Genomic DNA, 24,364 nt, shown 5'->3' with positions numbered 1-24,364 from the left:
CCACACCCAGAGCTGCACTCACTCCAGCCACACCCAGAGCTGCATTCACTCCGGCCACATCCAGAGCTGCAATCCCTCCGACCACACCCAGAGCTGCATTCACTCCGGCCACACCCAGAGCTGCATTCACTCCGGCCACATCCAGAGCCGCATTCACTCCGGCCACACCCAGAGCTGCACTCACTCCGGCCACACCAAGAGCTGCATTCACTCTGGCCACACCCAGAGCTGCACTCACTCCAGCCACACCCAGAGCTGCACTCACTACGGCCACACCTAGAGCTGCACTCACTCCAGCCACACCCAGAGCTGCACTCACTCCGGCCACACCCAGAGCTGCATTCACTCCGGCCACACCCAGATCTGCATTCACTCCGGCCACACCCAGAGCTGCATTCATTCAGGCCACACCCAGAGCTGCATTCACTCAGGCCACACCCAGAGCTGCATTCACTCAGGCCACACCCAGAGCTGCATTCACTCAGGCCACACCCAGAGCTGCATTCACTCCGGCCTCACCCAGAGCTGCATTCACTACGGCCACACCCAGAGCTGCATTCACTCCAGCCACACCCAGAGCTGCATTCACTACGGCCTCACCCAGAGCTGCATTCACTACGGCCTCACCCAGAGCTGCATTCACTCCGGCCACACCCAGAGCTGCATCGCTTACTCCTATCCATACCACTCACCGAGAACGCAGCCGGCGCCTTTCTCTAGGAGGTACCCCAGAGGACACTGGCAGCCGAAGGAGCCCCTCGAATTGACGCATGTGCTCAACACTGGGCAGGGGTTGGAGAGACATTCATCCACATCTGAAAGACAAACAGGAGCAGTGAGGCTCCGCCATCAGTACATGTGGAGGGGTCTGCACTCTCGCTGGGGTAAGAGGGCTTTTCCAAGATTAGGAAAACATGGCTGATAAATGTGTGCCCCCCCTCCTTTGTCCACAGCACATGTCTGGTACTGCAGCACCATTAAAGTCAATAGGGCTGTGCCGCAGTACCAGGCACATCCTGTGCAAGGGGGTGGCGCTGTTTCCAGAGAAAAAGCACCATATTTTTCTAATCCTGCAGGGTCCTCTGATGGTTTCCCATGAATCACACTCCAGAGCTCACCGGTGCTGCAGAGATCATCACTCCACCCCACCAGACAATCACATGTGAAGCTCGTCAGGTCGCTGCTCTCGACACACAGACCCCCATTGTGACAAGGACCAGAGGCGCAGAGACTAACTGGAAATATAAGAACAGGGTTACACAGTGATACGGGGTGTACAGAGCATGCAAATGGTGCAGCGCTGGTCTCACCTGCAGCGGGGGGAGTCGGAGGAGTCCTGGTGGGAGTATTCCTAGAAGGAGTCCTGGTGGGAGCACTCCTCGGAGGTGTGGTGGTGGGAGTATTCCTAGAAGGAGTCCTGGTGGAAGCACTCCTCGGAGGTGTGGTGGTGGGAGTACTCCTCGGAGGCGTGGTGGTGGGAGTACTTCTCGAAGGTGTGGTGGTGGGAGTACTCCTCGGAGGCGTGGTGGTGGGAGTACTCCTCGGGGATGTGGTGGTGGGAGTACTCCTCGGGAGTGTGGTGGTGGGAAGGGTTGGTACAGTGGTGGCGGAATACCTCACTGCAGGTGTAGTGCTCGGAGGAGGGTAAGGAAGGGTCTTTGTGTCCTTTGTGCTGACTGTGGTGTTTGGTGCTGGCGCCTCAGTTTTGGGGTGCATTTGGGCGGTCTGGGTCATGAGTACCCGATCAGTAGTGGCCATTGTTGAGCTTCCATCCCTCGGTGTCTCCATAGTGTCATGTGACATCTTCTGTGTGGTGTCCCGCTGGGTTGGAGTCAGTGGGATGTTCTGGGATGTAGAAGATGAAGCGTTACCTCCGGTCTGTGTTGGGGTCCCCATGAGATGACTTCCCACTGTGACCCCTTTTGACTTCTCTGAGGACATCGCTTCAGTTCCAGTCGTCACTGATTTCACTGTTGTGGTGACATCTTGTGTCTCATCATGTGACCTCTTCTCCGTGAGCACTTGAGGGGTCTCTGGACTGACGGCTATGGTATAGTTAGCGGTGGACACTTCATTACTTGGCGATACAGAGGTCACGGGGGTCTTCTCGGTTACTGGTGTGGATTCTGGGTGGAGCGATGGTGGCAGTGTTGTGGATGAGGCAGCTGACCATGGGGTGGAGGACATGGTGGTCGAAGAGTAAAGGGTCTCGGTGGTGTCAGTGTTTGGCGGTGAAGCTAAGGAGACTAATGTGGAGATGGGGGATGATGAGGAGCTCAGTGATGGCGGCTGCCGGGACTGTGCAGACAATCCTCCGGGAGGTGATAAAGCTGCTGCGCTGGTGGCAGCTGATGGCGGAACAGAAGACGAGGAAATCCACAGATGGATGGATGAGGTGTTGGTGGTGACCCCGAGAGTCTTGGGGCTGCTCCTCGTATTGGGCGATGTAGTGGGAACAACGGTGATTGAGAAGGTGGGACTGGGCTCGTGGTGCGATGTGGTGGATGAGTACGTGGTCACCACATATGATGGGTACCTGACTGGCACCGAGGCGGCAGTCATGTTCCTCTCTGTGGTGTTCCCGTCCCCCCGCACTGCGCTCGCCGAGACCGCAGTGATGTCCCCAGTGACAGTCACATAGGTAGTGGGAATCTCGGTGATGTTGGACGCGATGCTGTCATTGGTGACAGATAGGAGGGTCCGGTCGCCCCCTCGGGTGCTGGAGACGTATGTCGTGTCCATGTGAGGTGTCCTCTTGTTCAGATGTCGCTGAGTTGCAGATTTCTGGATGATTCCAGCGGCTGAAAGAAGAAAAATACTGTGAAAATCAAATTCTGGAGGATCAGTCGTCCTCATTACAAGTCACACGATGCTCGGTCCCCTCTAGGGGCGACATGCCTGATCTCCAACCACGTCTCATACGAGGGCTGGCCCCACCTGTGAGGAGACTCCCCGAGCATAATGGAGGGCAGATGACCGCAGACGTCCCTGTAATGACTCCCCCCGGGGGGTCCACAGGACGGCAGTGAAGGCTGACACCCGGGGGGCGACACTGTGACACTGCAGATCCCTACACACAGAGGACGGTACAGTGTGGGGCTGCCCTGTCTCACACACACAGAGGACGGTACAGTGTGGGGCTGCCCTGTCTCACACACACATACAGAGGACGGTACAGTGTGGGGCTGCCCTGTCTCACACATAGAGGACGGTACAGTGTGGGGCTGCCCTGTCTCACACATACAGAGGACGGTACAGTGTGGGGCTGCCCTGTCTCACACACACAGAGGACGGTACAGTGTGGGGCTGCCCTGTCTCACACATAGAGGACGGTACAGTGTGGGGCTGCCCTGTCTCACACATACAGAGGACGGTACAGTGTGGAGCTGCCCTGTCTCACACACACAGAGGACGGTACAGTGTGGGGCTGCCCTGTCTCACACATACAGAGGACGGTACAGTGTGGGGCTGCCCTGTCTCACACATACAGAGGACGGTACAGTGTGGGGCTGCCCTGTCTCACACACATACAGAGGACGGTACAGTGTGGGGCTGCCCTGTCTCACACATACAGAGGACGGTACAGTGTGGGGTGCCCTGTCTCACACACACAGAGGACGGTACAGTGTGGGGCTGCCCTGTCTCACACATACAGAGGACGGTACAGTGTGGGGCTGCCCTGTCTCACACATACAGAGGACGGTACAGTGTGGGGCTGCCCTGTCTCACACATACAGAGGACGGTACAGTGTGGGGCTGCCCTGTCTCACACATACAGAGGACGGTACAGTGTGGGGCTGCCCTGTCTCACACATACAGAGGACGGTACAGTGTGGGGCTGCCCTGTCTCACACATACAGAGGACGGTACAGTGTGGGGCTGCCCTGTCTCACACATACAGAGGACGGCACAGTGTGGGGTGCCCTGTCTCACACATACAGAGGACGGTACAGTGTGGGGCTGCCCTGTCTCACACATACAGAGGACGGTACAGTGTGGGGCTGCCCTGTCTCACACACACAGAGGACGGCACAGTGTGGGGCTGCCCTGTCTCACACATACAGAGGACGGTACAGTGTGGGGCTGCCCTGTCTCACACATACAGAGGACGGTACAGTGTGGGGCTGCCCTGTCTCACACATACAGAGGACGGTACAGTGTGGGGCTGCCCTGTCTCACACATACAGAGGACGGTACAGTGTGGGGCTGCCCTGTCTCACACATACAGAGGACGGTACAGTGTGGGGCTGCCCTGTCTCACACATACAGAGGACGGTACAGTGTGGGGCTGCCCTGTCTCACACATACAGAGGACGGTACAGTGTGGGGCTGCCCTGTCTCACACACACAGAGGACGGTACAGTGTGGGGCTGCCCTGTCTCACACACACAGAGGACTGTACAGTGTGGGGTGCCCTGTCTCACACATACAGAGGACGGTACAGTGTGGGGCTGCCCTGTCTCACACATACAGAGGACGGTACAGTGTGGGGCTGCCCTGTCTCACACACACAGAGGACGGTACAGTGTGGGGCTGCCCTGTCTCACACATACAGAGGACTGTACAGTGTGGGGTGCCCTGTCTCACACATACAGAGGACGGTACAGTGTGGGGCTGCCCTGTCTCACACATACAGAGGACGGTACAGTGTGGGGCTGCCCTGTCTCACACATACAGAGGACGGTACAGTGTGGGGCTGCCCTGTCTCACACACACAGAGGACGGTACAGTGTGGGGCTGCCCTGTCTCACACATACAGAGGACGGTACAGTGTGGGGCTGCCCTGTCTCACACACACAGAGGACGGTACAGTGTGGGGCTGCCCTGTCTCCACACACAGAGGACGGTACAGTGTGGGGCTGCCCTGTCTCACACACACAGAGGACGGTACAGTGTGGGGCTGCCCTGTCTCACACACACAGAGGACGGTACAGTGTGGAGCTGCCCTGTCTCACACATACAGAGGATGGTACAGTGTGGGGCTGCCCTGTCTCACACATACAGAGGACGGTACAGTGTGGGGCTGCCCTGTCTCACACACACAGAGGACGGTACAGTGTGGGGCTGCCCTGTCTCACACATACAGAGGATGGTACAGTGTGGGGCTGCCCTGTCTCCACACACAGAGGACGGTACAGTGTGGGGCTGCCCTGTCTCACACACACAGAGGACGGTACAGTGTGGGGCTGCCCTGTCTCACACATACAGAGGACGGTACAGTGTGGGGCTGCCCTGTCTCACACACACAGAGGACGGTACAGTGTGGGGCTGCCCTGTCTCACACACACAGAGGACGGTACAGTGTGGGGCTGCCCTGTCTCACACACACAGAGGACGGTACAGTGTGGGGCTGCCCTGTCTCACACATACAGAAGACGGTACAGTGTGGGGCTGCCCTGTCTCACACATACAGAGGACGGTACAGTGTGGGGCTGCCCTGTCTCACACACACAGAGGACGGTACAGTGTGGGGCTGCCCTGTCTCACACACACAGAGGACGGTACAGTGTGGGGCTGCCCTGTCTCACACATACAGAGGACGGTACAGTGTGGAGCTGCCCTGTCTCACACACACAGAGGACGGTACAGTATGGGGCTGCCCTGTCTCACACACACAGAGGACGGTACAGTGTGGGGCTGCCCTGTCTCACACATACAGAGGACGGTACAGTGTGGGGCTGCCCTGTCTCACACACACAGAGGACGGTACAGTGTGGGGCTGCCCTGTCTCACACATACAGAGGACGGTACAGTGTGGGGCTGCCCTGTCTCACACATACAGAGGACGTTACAGTGTGGGGCTGCCCTGTCTCACACATACAGAGGACGGTACAGTGTGGGGCTGCCCTGTCTCACACATACAGAGGACGGTACAGTGTGGGGCTGCCCTGTCTCACACATACAGAGGCCGGTACAGTGTGGGGCTACCCTGTCTCACACATACAGAGGACGGTACAGTGTGGGGATGCCCTGTCTCACACATACAGAGGACGGTACAGTGTGGGGCTGCCCTGTCTCACACATACAGAGGACGGTACAGTGTGGGGCTGCCCTGTCTCACACATACAGAGGACGGTACAGTGTGGGGCTGCCCTGTCTCACACATACAGAGGACGGTACAGTGTGGGGCTGCCCTGTCTCACACATACAGAGGACGGTACAGTGTGGGGCTGCCCTGTCTCATACACATACAGAGGACGGTACAGTGTGGGGCTGCCCTGTCTCACACATACAGAGGACGGTACAGTGTGGGGTTGCCCTGTCTCACACATAGAGGACGGTACAGTGTGGGGCTGCCCTGTCTCACACATAGAGGACGGTACAGTGTGGGGCTGCCCTGTCTCACACATACAGAGGACGGTACAGTGTGGGGCTGCCCTGTCTCACACATACAGAGGACGGTACAGTGTGGGGCTGCCCTGTCTCACACATACAGAGGACGGTACAGTGTGGGGCTGCCCTGTCTCACACACAGAGGACGGTACAGTGTGGGGCTGCCCTGTCTCACACATAGAGGACGGTACAGTGTGGGGCTGCCCTGTCTCACACATACAGAGGACGGTACAGTGTGGGGCTGCCCTGTCTCACACATACAGAGGACGGTACAGTGTGGGGCTGCCCTGTCTCACACACACAGAGGACGGTACAGTGTGGGGCTGCCCTGTCTCACACATACAGAGGACGGTACAGTGTGGGGCTGCCCTGTCTCACACACACAGAGGACGGTACAGTGTGGGGCTGCCCTGTCTCACACATACAGAGGACGGTACAGTGTGGGGCTGCCCTGTCTCACACATACAGAGGACGGTACAGTGTGGGGCTGCCCTGTCTCACACACACAGAGGACGGTACAGTGTGGGGCTGCCCTGTCTCACACATACAGAGGACGGTACAGTGTTGGGCTGCTCTGTCTCACACATACAGAGGACGGTACAGTGTGGGGCTGCCCTGTCTCACACATACAGAGGACGGTACAGTGTGGGGCTGCCCTGTCTCCACACACAGAGGACGGTACAGTGTGGGGCTGCCCTGTCTCACACACACAGAGGACGGTACAGTGTGGGGCTGCCCTGTCTCACACATACAGAGGACGGTACAGTGTGGGGCTGCCCTGTCTCACACATACAGAGGACGGTACAGTGTGGGGCTGCCCTGTCTCACACATACAGAGGACGGTACAGTGTGGGGCTGCCCTGTCTCACACATACAGAGGACGGTACAGTGTGGGGCTGCTCTGTCTCACACATACAGAGGACGGTACAGTGTGGGGCTGCCCTGTCTCACACATACAGAGGACGGTACAGTGTGGGGCTGCCCTGTCTCACACATACAGAGGACGGTACAGTGTGGGGCTGCCCTGTCTCACACATACAGAGGACGGTACAGTGTGGGGCTGCCCTGTCTCACACACACAGAGGACGGTACAGTGTGGGGCTGCCCTGTCTCACACATACAGAGGACGGTACAGTGTGGGGCTGCCCTGTCTCACACATACAGAGGACGGTACAGTGTGGGGCTACCCTGTCTCACACATACAGAGGACGGTACAGTGTTGGGCTGCCCTGTCTCACACATACAGAGGACGGTACAGTGTTGGGCTGCTCTGTCTCACACATACAGAGGACGGTACAGTGTGGGGCTGCCCTGTCTCACACATACAGAGGACGGTACAGTGTGGGGCTGCCCTGTCTCACACACACAGAGGACGGTACAGTGTGGGGCTGCCTTGTCTCCACACACATACAGAGGACGGTACAGTGTGGGGCTGCCCTGTCTCACACATACAGAGGACGGTACAGTGTTGGGCTGCTCTGTCTCACACATACAGAGGACGGTACAGTGTGGGGCTGCCCTGTCTCACACACACAGAGGACGGTACAGTGTGGGGCTGCCTTGTCTCCACACACATACAGAGGACGGTACAGTGTGGGGCTGCCCTGTCTCACACATACAGAGGACGGTACAGTGTGGGGCTGCCCTGTCTCATACACACAGAGGACGGTACAGTGTGGAGCTGCCCTGTCTCACACATACAGAGGACGGTACAGTGTGGGGCTGCCCTGTCTCACACATACAGAGGACGGTACAGTGTGGGGCTGCCCTGTCTCACACACACAGAGGACGGTACAGTGTGGGGCTGCCCTGTATCACACATACAGAGGACGGTACAGTGTGGGGCTGCCCTGTCTCCACACACATACAGAGGACGGTACAGTGTGGGGCTGCCCTGTCTCACACACACAGAGGACGGTACAGTGTGGAGCTGCCCTGTCTCACACATACAGAGGACGGTACAGTGTGGGGCTGCCCTGTCTCACACACACAGAGGACGGTACAGTGTGGGGCTGCCCTGTCTCACACATACAGAGGACGGTACAGTGTGGGGCTGCCCTGTCTCACACATACAGAGGACGGTACAGTGTGGGGCTGCCCTGTCTCCACACACATACAGAGGACGGTACAGTGTGGGGCTGCCCTGTCTCACACACACAGAGGACGGTACAGTGTGGGGCTGCCCTGTCTCACACATACAGAGGACGGTACAGTGTGGGGCTGCCCTGTCTCCACACACACAGAGGACGGTACAGTGTGGGGCTGCCCTGTCTCACACATACAGAGGACGGTACAGTGTGGGGCTGCCCTGTCTCACACACACAGAGAACGGTACAGTGTGGGGCTGCCCTGTCTACACACACATACAGAGGATGGTACAGTGTGGGGCTGTCCTGTCTCACACACGTAGAGGACGATACAGTGTGGAGCTGCCCTGTCTCCACACACAGAAGACGGTACAGTGTGGGGCTGCCCTGTCTCACACACACAGAGGACGGTACAGTGTGGGGCTGACCTGTCTCCACACACATACAGAGGACGGTACAGTGTGGGGCTGCCCTGTCTCACACACACAGAGGACGGTACAGTGTGGGGCTGCCCTGTCTCCACACACACAGAGGACGGTACAGTGTGGGGCTGCCCTGTCTCACACATACAGAGGACGGTACAGTGTGGGGCTGCCCTGTCTCACACATAGAGGACGGTACAGTGTGGGGCTGCCCTGTCTCACACATACAGAGGACGGTACAGTGTGGGGCTGCCCTGTCTCACACAGACAGAGGACGGTACAGTGTGGGGCTGCCCTGTCTCACACACACAGAGGACGGTACAGTGTGGGGCTGCCCTGTCTCCACACACACAGAGGACGGTACAGTGTGGGGCTGCCCTGTCTCACACATACAGAGGACGGTACAGTGTGGGGCTGCCCTGTCTCACACATACAGAGGACGGTACAGTGTGGGGCTGCCCTGTCTCACACATACAGAGGACGGTACAGTGTGGGGCTGCCCTGTCTCACACATACAGAGGACGGTACAGTGTGGGGCTGCCCTGTCTCACACATACAGAGGACGGTACAGTGTGGGGCTGCCCTGTCTCACACATACAGAGGACGGTACAGTGTGGAGCTGCCCTGTCTCACACACACAGAGGACGGTACAGTGTGGGGCTGCCCTGTCTCCACACACATACAGAGGACGGTACAGTGTGGGGCTCCCCTGTCTCACACATACAGAGGACGGTACAGTGTGGGGCTGCCCTGTCTCACACATACAGAGGACGGTACAGTGTGGGGCTGCCCTGTCTCACACATGCAGAGGACGGTACAGTGTGGGGCTGCCCTGTCTCACACATACAGAGGACGGTACAGTGTGGGGCTGCCCTGTCTCACACATACAGAGGACGGTACAGTGTGGGGCTGCCCTGTCTCACACATACAGAGGACGGTACAGTGTGGGGCTGCCCTGTCTCACACATGCAGAGGACGGTACAGTGTGGGGCTGCCCTGTCTCACACATGCAGAGGACGGTACAGTGTGGGGCTGCCCTGTCTCACACATACAGAGGACGGTACAGTGTGGGGCTGCCCTGTCTCACACACACAGAGGACGGTACAGTGTGGGGCTGCACTGTCTCACACATACAGAGGACGGTACAGTGTGGGGCTGCCCTGTCTCACACATACAGAGGACGGTACAGTGTGGGGCTGCCCTGTCTCACACATGCAGAGGACGGTACAGTGTGGGGCTGCCCTGTCTCACACATACAGAGGACGGTACAGTGTGGGGCTGCCCTGTCTCACACACACAGAGGACGGTACAGTGTGGAGCTGCCCTGTCTCACACACACAGAGGACGGTACAGTGTGGAGCTGCCCTGTCTCACACATGCAGAGGACGGTACAGTGTGGGGCTGCCCTGTCTCACACATACAGAGGACGGTACAGGGTGGGGCTGCCCTGTCTCACACATACAGAGGACGGTACAGTGTGGAGCTGCCCTGTCTCACACACACAGAGGACGGTACAGTGTGGGGCTGCCCTGTCTCACACACACAGAGGACGGTACAGTGTGGGGCTGCCCTGTCTCACACACACAGAGGACGGTACAGTGTGGGGCTGCCCTGTCTCACACATACAGAGGACGGTACAGTGTGGGGCTGCCCTGTCTCACACACACAGAAGACGGTACAGTGTGGGGCTGCCCTGTCTCACACATACAGAGGACGGTACAGTGTGGGGCTGCCCTGTCTCACACATACAGAGGACGGTACAGTGTGGGGCTGCCCTGTCTCACACACACAGAAGACGGTACAGTGTGGGGCTGCCCTGTCTCACACATACAGAGGACGGTACAGTGTGGGGCTGCCCTGTCTCACACATACAGAGGACGGTACAGTGTGGGGCTGCCCTGTCTCACACATACAGAGGACGGTACAATGTGGGGCTGCCCTGTCTCACACATACAGAGGACGGTACAATGTGGGGCTGCCCTGTCTCACACATACAGAGGACGGTACAGTGTGGGGCTGCCCTGTCTCACACATACAGAGGACGGTACAGTGTGGGGCTGCCCTGTCTCACACATACAGAGGACGGTACAGTGTGGGGCTGCCCTGTCTCACACATACAGAGGACGGTACAGTGTGGGGCTGCCCTGTCTCACACATACAGAGGACGGTACAGTGTGGAGCTGCCCTGTCTCACACACACAGAGGACGGTACAGTGTGGGGCTGCCCTGTCTCACACACACAGAGGACGGTACAGTGTGGGGCTGCCCTGTCTCACACATACAGAGGACGGTACAGTGTGGGGCTACCCTGTCTCACACATACAGAGGACGGTACAGTGTGGGGCTGCCCTGTCTCACACATACAGAGGACGGTACAGTGTGGGGCTGCCCTGTCTCACACATACAGAGGACGGTACAGTGTGGGGCTGCCCTGTCTCACACATACAGAGGACGGTACAGTGTGGGGCTGCCCTGTCTCACACATACAGAGGACGGTACAGTGTGGGGCTGCCCTGTCTCACACACACAGAGGACGGTACAGTGTGGGGCTGCCCTGTCTCACACACACAGAGGACGGTACAGTGTGGAGCTGCCCTGTCTCACACACACAGAGGACGGTACAGTGTGGGGCTGCCCTGTCTCACACATACAGAGGACGGTACAGTGTGGGGCTGCCCTGTCTCACACATACAGAGGACGGTACAGTGTGGGGCTGCCCTGTCTCACACATACAGAGGACGGTACAGTGTGGGGCTGCCCTGTCTCACACACACAGAGGACGGTACAGTGTGGGGCTGCCCTGTCTCACACATACAGAGGACGGTACAGTGTGGGGCTGCCCTGTCTCACACACACAGAGGACGGTACAGTGTGGGGCTGCCCTGTCTCACACATACAGAGGACGGTACAGTGTGGAGCTGCCCTGTCTCACACACACAGAGGACGGTACAGTGTGGGGCTGCCCTGTCTCACACACACAGAGGACGGTACAGTGTGGAGCTGCCCTGTCTCACACATACAGAGGACGGTACAGTGTGGGGCTACCCTGTCTCACACATACAGAGGACGGTACAGTGTGGGGCTGCCCTGTCTCACACATACAGAGGACGGTACAGTGTGGGGCTGCCCTGTCTCACACATACAGAGGACGGTACAGTGTGGGGCTGCCCTGTCTCACACATACAGAGGACGGTACAGTGTGGGGCTGCCCTGTCTCACACATACAGAGGACGGTACAGTGTGGGGCTGCCCTGTCTCACACACACAGAGGACGGTACAGTGTGGGGCTGCCCTGTCTCACACATACAGAGGACGGTACAGTGTGGGGCTGCCCTGTCTCACACATACAGAGGACGGTACAGTGTGGGGCTGCCCTGTCTCACACACACAGAGGACGGTACAGTGTGGGGCTGCCCTGTCTCACACATACAGAGGACGGTACAGTGTGGGGCTGCCCTGTCTCACACATACAGAGGACGGTACAGTGTGGGGCTGCCCTGTCTCACACATACAGAGGACGGTACAGTGTGGGGCTGCCCTGTCTCACACACACAGAGGACGGTACAGTGTGGGGCTGCCCTGTCTCACACACACAGAGGACGGTACAGTGTGGAGCTGCCCTGTCTCACACATACAGAGGACGGTACAGTGTGGGGCTGCCCTGTCTCACACATACAGAGGACGGTACAGTGTGGGGCTGCTCTGTCTCACACATACAGAGGACGGTACAGTGTGGAGCTGCCCTGTCTCACACACACAGAGGACGGTACAGTGTGGGGCTGCCCTGTCTCACACATACAGAGGACGGTACAGTGTGGGGCTGCCCTGTCTCACACATACAGAGGACGGTACAGTGTGGGGCTGCCCTGTCTCACACACACAGAGGACGGTACAGTGTGGGGCTGCCCTGTCTCACACATACAGAGGACGGTACAGTGTGGGGCTGCCCTGTCTCACACACACAGAGGACGGTACAGTGTGGGGCTGCCCTGTCTCACACACACAGAGGACGGTACAGTGTGGGGCTGCCCTGTCTCACACATACAAAGGTTTTGCTGCGGATCTCGCTGAGGGAAGATTTCGCGTCTTGAGGAATTTCTGGTATTAAAAGTAGCAGGAAAGTCGGGAGCGTCACAGTCACGGGAATTGGACGTTTACTTCCTTACCCCACCGTGCATCAGGAGGCCTTATCCCTGGCAGCCATGGTCTAGACAGCTCCGAAAAACGTCCTAATAAAAAGGAGCAGCGCGAGAAAAGCCGGAGAGCGCCAACTCCTAAAACGAAGTTCACAAAGCAGGACGTAATGCAGCAACCGCGCTCACAAGCCACACCATTAGATTAGATTAGATTAGATTAGATTAGATAAACTTTATTGATCCCGGAGGAAATTACAGTATTACAGCAGCAGAACAAAGATCAAGAACATTACAAGAACAATACACACTTTACAAAATAAGTCTATATGGACAGCAGATGCGGATAGACTGGTACTTGTAACTCACCAATCCCCCCCCATACACTTTGAACTTCATTTAGTCTTGGGATGCTTTACACTTATACATTTGTTAAACATCCCCACAGCTGTCGGAACAAACGATTTTCTATATCTTTCCTTTTTACACATTAGTTGGAGTAGACGCTTGCTGAATGTGCTCTTTTGCTTCGCAAACAGTTCATAGAGCGGGTGTGTATTGTTGCTCATTATAGCCTTGCATTTCTTAGTAATTCTATCCTCTAATACCTCCTCGAAAGTCCTGAGTTGTAGACCCACCGCCGCACTAGCCTTCTTGATAAGTTTATTCAGCTTATTCGCGTCAGCTGTGCGCACACTACTACCCCAGCATATAATTGCATCAAAGATTGCACTCGCCACAATGGATTGGTAGAACATTTCAAGCATTTTGCTACACACATTAAACGACCTTAACTTCCTTAGGAAGTAAAGTCTACTCATCCCTTTCTTGCAAACCTTCTCCATATGGCACCTCCAATCAAGCTTGCTGTCCAGGTGAACCCCCAAATATTTGAAATTCTCCACCATCTCCACATCCTGACCATCAATAGTGATAGGTAAGCAATCCTTCATGCACCTTCCATAACTCAACACCAGCTCCCTGGTTTTCTTTACGTTGAGTTCTAAATGGTTAGCCTGGCACCAGTCAACAAAGTCCAAAACCACCCTTCTGTATTCCTCCTCCCCCCGGTCTCTCTCAATACCTCCGACTATCACTGAGTCATCAGAGTACTTCTGAAGGTGACAAAGGTCTGATTTATACTGAAAATCAGCTGTGTATAACGTAAAAAGGAATGGCGACAGCACCGTTCCCTGAGGGGCTCCAACACTACTCCGCACACTATCCGATACGGCCGCCCCCAACCTCACAAACTGTGGCCTGTCCGACAGATAATCAATGATCCAATTCACTAGTCCCTCATCAACCGCCATTTCAACCAGCTTTTTACGTAATAATAGTGGCTGTAAGGTGTTGAATGCACTGGAGAAATCGAAGAACATGGCACGCACAGTGGTTCTATCATTGTCCAAAAATGAATGTACTGTTTGTAGTAGATACGCTACAGCATCGTCCACCCCCAGACTCTGCCGATACGCAAACTGAAGGGGGTCCGTAAAAGCAGACACCCTCGGACACAAGTAGGCAAGTACAATTCTCTCCAAGGACTTCATCACATGCGATGTTAAGGCCACCGGTCTATAGTCATTATGGGATGGGCCGAAATCTGGGGCCCAGAGCTACAGGGTCAGGGATGATGGGAGTAGTGATACATTGTGTGATAGGAGATTAGATTGTGAGCTCTGGGGTCAGGGATGATGGGAGTAGTGATACACTGTGTGATAGGAGATTAGATTGTGAGCTCCGGGGTCAGGGATGATGGGAGTAGTGATACACTGTGTGATAGGAGATTAGATTGTGAGCTCCGGGGTCAGGGATGATGGGAGTAGTGATACACTGTGTGATAGGAGATTAGATTGTGAGCTCCGGGGTCAGGGATGATGGGAGTAGTGATACACTGTGTGATAGGAGATTAGATTGTGAGCTCCGGGGTCAGGGATGATGGGAGTAGTGATACACTGTGTGATAGGAGATTAGATTGTGAGCTCTGGGGTCAGGGATGATGGGAGTAGTGATACACTGTGTGATAGGAGATTAGATTGTGAGCTCCGGGGTCAGGGATGATGGGAGTAGTGATACACTGTGTGATAGGAGATTAGATTGTGAGCTCCGGGGTCAGGGATGATGGGAATAGTGATACACTGTGTGATAGGAGATTAGATTGTGAGCTCCGGGGTCAGGGATGATGGGAGTAGAGATACACTGTGTGATAGGAGATTAGATTGTGAGCTCTGGGGTCAGGGATGATGGGAGTAGTGATACACTGTGTGATAGGAGATTAGATTGTGAGCTCTGGGGTCAGGGATGATGGGAGTAGTGATACACTGTGTGATAGGAGATTAGATTGTGAGCTCCGGGGTCAGGGATGATGGGAGTAGTGATACACTGTGTGATAGGAGATTAGATTGTGAGCTCCGGGGTCAGGGATGATGGGAGTAGTGATACACTGTGTGATAGGAGATTAGATTGTGAGCTCCGGGGTCAGGGATGATGGGAGTAGTGATACACTGTGTGATAGGAGATTAGATTGTGAGCTCCGGGGTCAGGGATGATGGGAGTAGTGATACACTGTGTGATAGGAGATTAGATTGTGAGCTCCGGGGTCAGGGATGATGGGAGTAGTGATACACTGTGTGATAGGAGATTAGATTGTGAGCTCTGGGGTCAGGGATGATGGGAGTAGTGATACACTGTGTGATAGGAGATTAGATTGTGAGCTCCGGGGTCAGGGATGATGGGAGTAGTGATACACTGTGTGATAGGAGATTAGATTGTGAGCTCCGGGGTCAGGGATGATGGGAGTAGTGATACACTGTGTGATAGGAGATTAGATTGTGAGCTCCGGGGTCAGGGATGATGGGAGTAGTGATACACTGTGTGATAGGAGATTAGATTGTGAGCTCCGGGGTCAGGGATGATGGGAGTAGTGATACACTGTGTGATAGGAGATTAGATTGTGAGCTCTGGGGTCAGGGATGATGGGAGTAGTGATACATTGTGTGATAGGAGATTAGATTGTGAGCTCTGGGGTCAGGGATGATGGGAGTAGTGATACATTGTGTGATAGGAGATTAGATTGTGAGCTCCGGGGTCAGGGATGATGGGAGTAGTGATACACTGTGTGATAGGAGATTAGATTGTGAGCTCCGGGGTCAGGGATGATGGGAGTAGTGATACACTGTGTGATAGGAGATTAGATTGTGAGCTCCGGGGTCAGGGATGATGGGAGTAGTGATACACTGTGTGATAGGAGATTAGATTGTGAGCTCCGGGGTCAGGGATGATGGGAGTAGTGATACACTGTGTGATAGGAGATTAGATTGTGAGCTCCGGGGTCAGGGATGATGGGAGTAGTGATACATTGTGTGATAGGAGATTAGATTGTGAGCTCTGGGGTCAGGGATGATGGGAGTAGTGATACACTGTGTGATAGGAGATTAGATTGTGAGCTCCGGGGTCAGGGATGATGGGAGTAGTGATACACTGTGTGATAGGAGATTAGATTGTGAGCTCTGGGGTCAGGGATGATGGGAGTAGTGATACACTGTGTGATAGGAGATTAGATTGTGAGCTCTGGGGTCAGGGATGATGGGAGTAGTGATACACTGTGTGATAGGAGATTAGATTGTGAGCTCCGGGGTCAGGGATGATGGGAGTAGTGATACATTGTGTGATAGGAGATTAGATTGTGAGCTCTGGGGTCAGGGATGATGGGAGTAGTGATACACTGTGTGATAGGAGATTAGATTGTGAGCTCTGGGGTCGGGGATGATGGGAGTAGTGATACACTGTGTGATAGGAGATTAGATTGTGAGCTCTGGGGTCAGGGATGATGGGGGTAGTGATACATTGTGTGATAGGAGATTAGATTGTGAGATCTGGGGTCAGGGATGATGAGAGTAGTGATACACTGTGTGATAGAAGATTAGATTGTGAGCTCTGGGGTCAGGGATGATGGGAGTAGTGATACACTGTGTGATAGGAGATTAGATTGTGAGCTCCGGGGTCAGGGATGATGGGAGTAGTGATACACTGTGTGATAGGAGATTAGATTGTGAGCTCCAGGGTCAGGGATGATGAGAGTAGTGATACACTGTGTGATAGGAGATTAGATTGTGAGCACCGGGGTCAGGGATGATGGGAGTAGTGATACACTGTGTGATAGGAGATTAGATTGTGAGCTCCAGGGTCAGGGATGATGGGAGTAGTGATACACTGTGTGATAGGAGATTAGATTGTGAGCTCTGGGGTCAGGGATGATGGGAGTAGTGATACACTGTGTGATAGGAGATTAGATTGTGAGCTCTGGGGTCAGGGATGATGGGAGTAGTGATACACTGTGTGATAGGAGATTAGATTGTGAGCTCTGGGGTCAGGGATGATGGGAGTAGTGATACACTGTGTGATAGGAGATTAGATTGTGAGCTCTGGGGTCAGGGATGATGGGAGTAGTGATACACTGTGTGACAGGAGATTAGATTGTGAGCTCTGGGGTCAGGGATGATGGGAGTAGTGATACACTGTGTGATAGGAGATTAGATTGTGAGCTCCGGGGTCGGGGATGATGGGAGTAGTGATACACTGTGTGATAGGAGATTAGATTGTGAGCTCCGGGGTCAGGGATGATGGGAGTAGTGATACACTGTGTGATAGGAGATTAGATTGTGAGCTCTGGGGTCAGGGATGATGGGAGTAGTGATACACTGTGTGATAGGAGATTAGATTGTGAGCTCTGGGGTCAGGGATGATGGGAGTAGTGATACACTGTGTGATAGGAGATTAGATTGTGAGCTCCAGGGTCAGGGATGATGGGAGTAGTGATACACTGTGTGATAGGAGATTAGATTGTGAGCTCTGGGGTCAGGGATGATGGGAGTAGTGATACACTGTGTGATAGGAGATTAGATTGTGAGCTCTGGGGTCAGGGATGATGGGAGTAGTGATACACTGTGTGATAGGAGATTAGATTGTGAGCTCTGGGGTCAGGGATGATGGGAGTAGTGATACACTGTGTGATAGGAGATTAGATTGTGAGCTCCGGGGTCGGGGATGATGGGAGTAGTGATACACTGTGTGATAGGAGATTAGATTGTGAGCTCCGGGGTCAGGGATGATGGGAGTAGTGATACACTGTGTGATAGGAGAATAGATTGTGAGCTCTGGGGTCAGGGATGATGGGAGTAGTGATACACTGTGTGATAGGAGATTAGATTGTGAGCTCCAGGGTCAGGGATGATGGGAGTAGTGATACACTGTGTGATAGGAGATTAGATTGTGAGATCTGGGGTCAGGGATGATGGGAGTAGTGATACACTGTGTGATAGGAGATTAGATTGTGAGCTCTGGGGTCAGGGATGATGGGAGTAGTGATACACTGTGTGATAGGAGATTAGATTGTGAGCTCCAGGGTCAGGGATGATGGGAGTAGTGATACACTGTGTGATAGGAGATTAGATTGTGAGCTCTGGGGTCAGGGATGATGGGAGTAGTGATACACTGTGTGATAGGAGATTAGATTGTGAGCTCTGGGGTCAGGGATGATGGGAGTAGTGATACACTGTGTGATAGGAGATTAGATTGTGAGCTCTGGGGTCAGGGATGATGGGAGTAGTGATACACTGTGTGATAGGAGATTAGATTGTGAGCTCTGGGGTCAGGGATGATGGGAGTAGTGATACACTGTGTGATAGGAGATTAGATTGTGAGCTCTGGGGTCAGGGATGATGGGAGTAGTGATACACTGTGTGATAGGAGATTAGATTGTGAGCTCCAGGGTCAGGGATGATGGGAGTAGTGATACACTGTGTGATAGGAGATTAGATTGTGAGCTCTGGGGTCAGGGATGATGGGAGTAGTGATAAACTGTGTGATAGGAGATTAGATTGTGAGCTCTGGGGTCAGGGATGATGGGAGTAGTGATACACTGTGTGATAGGAGATTAGATTGTGAGCTCTGGGGTCAGGGATGATGGGAGTAGTGATACACTGTGTGATAGGAGATTAGATTGTGAGCTCCAGGGTCAGGGATGATGGGAGTAGTGATACACTGTGTGATAGGAGATTAGATTGTGAGCTCTGGGGTCAGGGATGATGGGAGTAGTGATACACTGTGAGATAGGAGATTAGATTGTGAGCTCCAGGGTCAGGGATGATGGGAGTAGTGATACACTGTGTGACAGGAGATTAGATTGTGAGCTCTGGGGTCAGGGATGATGGGAGTAGTGATACACTGTGTGATAGGAGATTAGATTGTGAGCTCCGGGGTCAGGGATGATGGGAGTAGTGATACACTGTGTGATAGGAGATTAGATTGTGAGCTCTGGGGTCAGGGATGATGAGACTAGTGATACACTGTGTGATAGGAGATTAGATTGTGAGCTCCGGGGTGGGGGATGATGGGAATAGTGATACACTGTGAGATAGGAGATTAGATTGTGAGCTCCAGGGTCAGGGATGATGGGAGTAGTGATACACTGTGTGACAGGAGATTAGATTGTGAGCTCTGGGGTCAGGGATGATGGGAGTAGGGATACACTGTGTGATAGGAGATTAGATTGTGAGCTCCGGGGTCAGGGATGATGGGAGTAGTGATACACTGTGTGATAGGAGATTAGATTGTGAGCTCCAGGGTCAGGGATGATGGGAGTAGTGATACACTGTGTGATAGGAGATTAGATTGTGAGCTCCAGGGTCAGGGATGATGGGAGTAGTGATACACTGTGTGATAGGAGATTAGATTGTGAGCTCCGGGGTCAGGGATGATGGGAGTAGTGATACACTGTGTGATAGGAGATTAGATTGTGAGCTCCGGGGTCGGGGATGATGGGAGTAGTGATACACTGTGTGATAGGAGATTAGATTGTGAGCTCTGGGGTCAGGGATGATGAGACTAGTGATACACTGTGTGATAGGAGATTAGATTGTGAGCTCCGGGGTGGGGGATGATGGGAATAGTGATACACTGTGAGATAGGAGATTAGATTGTGAGCTCCAGGGTCAGGGATGATGGGAGTAGTGATACACTGTGTGACAGGAGATTAGATTGTGAGCTCTGGGGTCAGGGATGATGGGAGTAGGGATACACTGTGTGATAGGAGATTAGATTGTGAGCTCCGGGGTCAGGGATGATGGGAGTAGTGATACACTGTGTGATAGGAGATTAGATTGTGAGCTCCAGGGTCAGGGATGATGGAAGTAGTGATACACTGTGTGATAGGAGATTAGATTGTGAGCTCCGAGGTGGGGGATGATGGGAGTAGTGATACACTGTGTGATAGGAGATTAGATTGTGAGCTCCAGGGTCAGGGATGATGGGAGTAGTGATACACTGTGTGATAGGAGATTAGATTGTGAGCTCTGGGGTCAGGGATGATGGGAGTAGTGATACACTGTGTGATAGGAGATTAGATTGTGAGCTCTGGGGTCAGGGATGATGGGAGTAGTGATACACTGTGTGATAGGAGATTAGATTGTGAGCACCGGGGTCAGGGATGATGGGAGTAGTGATACACTGTGTGATAGGAGATTAGATTGTGAGCTCCAGGGTCAGGGATGATGGGAGTAGTGATACACTGTGTGATAGGAGATTAGATTGTGAGCTCTGGGGTCAGGGATGATGGGAGTAGCGATACACTGTGTGATAGGAGATTAGATTGTGAGCTCCAGGGTCAGGGATGATGGGAGTAGTGATACACTGTGTGATAGGAGATTAGATTGTGAGCTCTGGGGTCAGGGATGATGGGAGTAGTGATACACTGAGTGATAGGAGATTAGATTGTGAGCTCCAGGGTCAGGGATGATGGGAGTAGTGATACACTGTGTGATAGGAGATTAGATTGTGAGCTCCAGGGTCAGGGATGATGGGAGTAGTGATACACTGTGTGACAGGAGATTAGATTGTGAGCTCTGGGGTCAGGGATGATGGGAGTAGTGTTACACTGTGTGATAGGAGATTAGATTGTGAGCTCCAGGGTCAGGGATGATGGGAGTAGTGATACACTGTGTGATAGGAGATTAGATTGTGAGCTCTGGGGTCAGGGATGATGGGAGTAGTGTTACACTGTGTGATAGGAGATTAGATTGTGAGCTCCAGGGTCAGGGATGATGGGAGTAGTGATACACTGTGTGATAGGAGATTAGATTGTGAGCTCTGGGGTCAGGGATGATGGGAGTAGTGATACACTGAGTGATAGGAGATTAGATTGTGAGCTCCAGGGTCAGGGATGATGGGAGTAGTGATACACTGTGTGATAGGAGATTAGATTGTGAGCTCTGGGGTCAGGGATGATGGGAGTAGTGATACACTGTGTGATAGGAGATTAGATTGTGAGCTCCAGGGTCAGGGATGATGGGAGTAGTGATACACTGTGTGATAGGAGATTAGATTGTGAGCTCCAGGGTCAGGGATGATGGGAGTAGTGATACACTGTGTGACAGGAGATTAGATTGTGAGCTCTGGGGTCAGGGATGATGGGAGTAGTGATACACTGTGTGATAGGAGATTAGATTGTGAGCTCCGGGGTCAGGGATGATGGGAGTAGGGATACACTGTGTGATAGGAGATTAGATTGTGAGCTCCGGGGTCAGGGATGATGGAAGTAGTGATACACTGTGTGATAGGAGATTAGATTGTGAGCTCCGAGGTGGGGGATGATGGGAGTAGTGATACACTGTGTGATAGGAGATTAGATTGTGAGCTCCAGGGTCAGGGATGATGGGAGTAGTGATACACTGTGTGATAGGAGATTAGATTGTGAGCTCTGGGGTCAGGGATGATGGGAGTAGTGATACACTGTGTGATAGGAGATTAGATTGTGAGCTCCAGGGTCAGGGATGATGGGAGTAGTGATACACTGTGTGATAGGAGATTAGATTGTGAGCACCGGGGTCAGGGATGATGGGAGTAGTGATACACTGTGTGATAGGAGATTAGATTGTGAGCTCCAGGGTCAGGGATGATGGGAGTAGTGATACACTGTGTGATAGGAGATTAGATTGTGAGCTCTGGGGTCAGGGATGATGGGAGTAGTGATACACTGTGTGATAGGAGATTAGATTGTGAGCTCCAGGGTCAGGGATGATGGGAGTAGTGATACACTGTGTGATAGGAGATTAGATTGTGAGCTCTGGGGTCAGGGATGATGGGAGTAGTGATACACTGTGAGATAGGAGATTAGATTGTGAGCTCCAGGGTCAGGGATGATGGGAGTAGTGATACACTGTGTGATAGGAGATTAGATTGTGAGCTCTGGGGTCAGGGATGATGGGAGTAGTGATACACTGTGTGATAGGAGATTAGATTGTGAGCTCCGGGGTCAGGGATGATGGGAGTAGTGATACACTGTGTGATAGGAGATTAGATTGTGAGCTCTGGGGTCAGGGATGATGAGACTAGTGATACACTGTGTGATAGGAGATTAGATTGTGAGCTCCGGGGTGGGGGATGATGGGAATAGTGATACACTGTGAGATAGGAGATTAGATTGTGAGCTCCAGGGTCAGGGATGATGGGAGTAGTGATACACTGTGTGACAGGAGATTAGATTGTGAGCTCTGGGGTCAGGGATGATGGGAGTAGGGATACACTGTGTGATAGGAGATTAGATTGTGAGCTCCGGGGTCAGGGATGATGGGAGTAGTGATACACTGTGTGATAGGAGATTAGATTGTGAGCTCCAGGGTCAGGGATGATGGAAGTAGTGATACACTGTGTGATAGGAGATTAGATTGTGAGCTCCGGGGTCAGGGATGATGGAAGTAGTGATACACTGTGTGATAGGAGATTAGATTGTGAGCTCCGAGGTGGGGGATGATGGGAGTAGTGATACACTGTGTGATAGGAGATTAGATTGTGAGCTCTGGGGTCAGGGATGATGGGAGTAGTGATACACTGTGTGATAGGAGATTAGATTGTGAGCTCTGGGGTCAGGGATGATGGGAGTAGTGATACACTGTGTGATAGGAGATTAGATTGTGAGCACCGGGGTCAGGGATGATGGGAGTAGTGATACACTGTGTGATAGGAGATTAGATTGTGATCTCTGGGGTCAGGGATGATGGGAGTAGTGATACACGGTGTGATAGGAGATTAGATTGTGAGCTCCAGGGTCAGGGATGATGGGAGTAGTGATACACTGTGTGATAGGAGATTAGATTGTGAGCTCTGGGGTCAGGGATGATGGGAGTAGTGATACACTGTGTGATAGGAGATTAGATTGTGAGCTCTGGGGTCAGGGATGATGGGAGTAGTGATACACTGTGTGATAGGAGATTAGATTGTGAGCTCCAGGGTCAGGGATGATGGGAGTAGTGATACACTGTGTGATAGGAGATTAGATTGTGAGCTCCAGGGTCAGGGATGATGGGAGTAGTGATACACTGTGAGATAGGAGATTAGATTGTGAGCTCCAGGGTCAGGGATGATGGGAGCAGTGATACACTGTGTGATAGGAGATTAGATTGTGAGCTCTGGGGTCGGGGATGATGGGAGTAGTGATACACTGTGTGATAGGAGATTAGATTGTGAGCTCTGGGGTGGGGGATGATGGGAGTAGTGATACACTGTGTGATAGGAGATTAGATTGTGAGCTCTGGGGTCAGGGATGATGGGAGTAGTGATACACTGTGTGATAGGAGATTAGATTGTGAGCTCCGGGGTCAGGGATGATGGGAGTAGTGATACACTGTGTGATAGGAGATTAGATTGTGAGCTCTGGGGTCGGGGATGATGGGAGTAGTGATACACTGTGTGATAGGAGATTAGATTGTGAGCTCTGGGGTCAGGGATGATGGGAGTAGTGATACACTGTGTGATAGGAGATTAGATTGTGAGCTCCGGGGTCAGGGATGATGGGAGTAGGGATACACTGTGTGATAGGAGATTAGATTGTGAGCTCCGGGGTCAGGGATGATGGAAGTAGTGATACACTGTGTGATAGGAGATTAGATTGTGAGCTCCGGGGTCAGGGATGATGGGAGTAGGGATACACTGTGTGATAGGAGATTAGATTGTGAGCTCCGGGGTCAGGGATGATGGAAGTAGTGATACACTGTGTGATAGGAGATTAGATTGTGAGCTCTGGGGTCAGGGATGATGGGAGTAGTGATACACTGTGTGATAGGAGATTAGATTGTGAGCTCTGGGGTCAGGGATGATGGGAGTAGTGATACACTGTGTGATAGGAGATTAGATTGTGAGCTCTGGGGTCAGGGATGATGGGAGTAGTGATACACTGTGTGATAGGAGATTAGATTGTGAGCTCTGGGGTCAGGGATGATGGGAGCAGTGATACACTGTGTGATAGGAGATTAGATTGTGAGCTCTGGGGTCAGGGATGATGGGAGTAGTGATACACTGTGTGATAGGAGATTAGATTGTGAGCTCTGGGGTC

General features: G+C 53.4%; 1 protein-coding gene across 2 annotated transcripts in view; it reads right to left on the bottom strand.

Moving 5' to 3' along the window:
- Nucleotides 1-24,364, bottom strand: part of HEG1 (heart development protein with EGF like domains 1) — a 135,285-nt gene that overhangs the window by 65,089 nt on the left and 45,832 nt on the right. For both annotated transcript variants that reach the window (XM_073551924.1, XM_073551923.1), the window contains exons 2-4: nt 1,311-2,801; nt 1,119-1,235; nt 693-815 (exon numbers count right to left, since the gene is read on the bottom strand). In XM_073551924.1, the coding sequence (XP_073408025.1) occupies nt 693-815; nt 1,119-1,235; nt 1,311-2,801 (1,731 nt within the window). The remainder of the gene's footprint in view (nt 1-692; nt 816-1,118; nt 1,236-1,310; nt 2,802-24,364) is intronic.

This window comes from Dendrobates tinctorius, unplaced genomic scaffold (assembly GCF_039654945.1).
Source record: "Dendrobates tinctorius isolate UK_male_01 unplaced genomic scaffold, ASM3965494v1 ptg000182l, whole genome shotgun sequence".
Classification (NCBI taxonomy): domain Eukaryota; kingdom Metazoa; phylum Chordata; class Amphibia; order Anura; family Dendrobatidae; genus Dendrobates; species Dendrobates tinctorius.
This window is presented reverse-complemented; position numbering and strand designations above follow the sequence as displayed.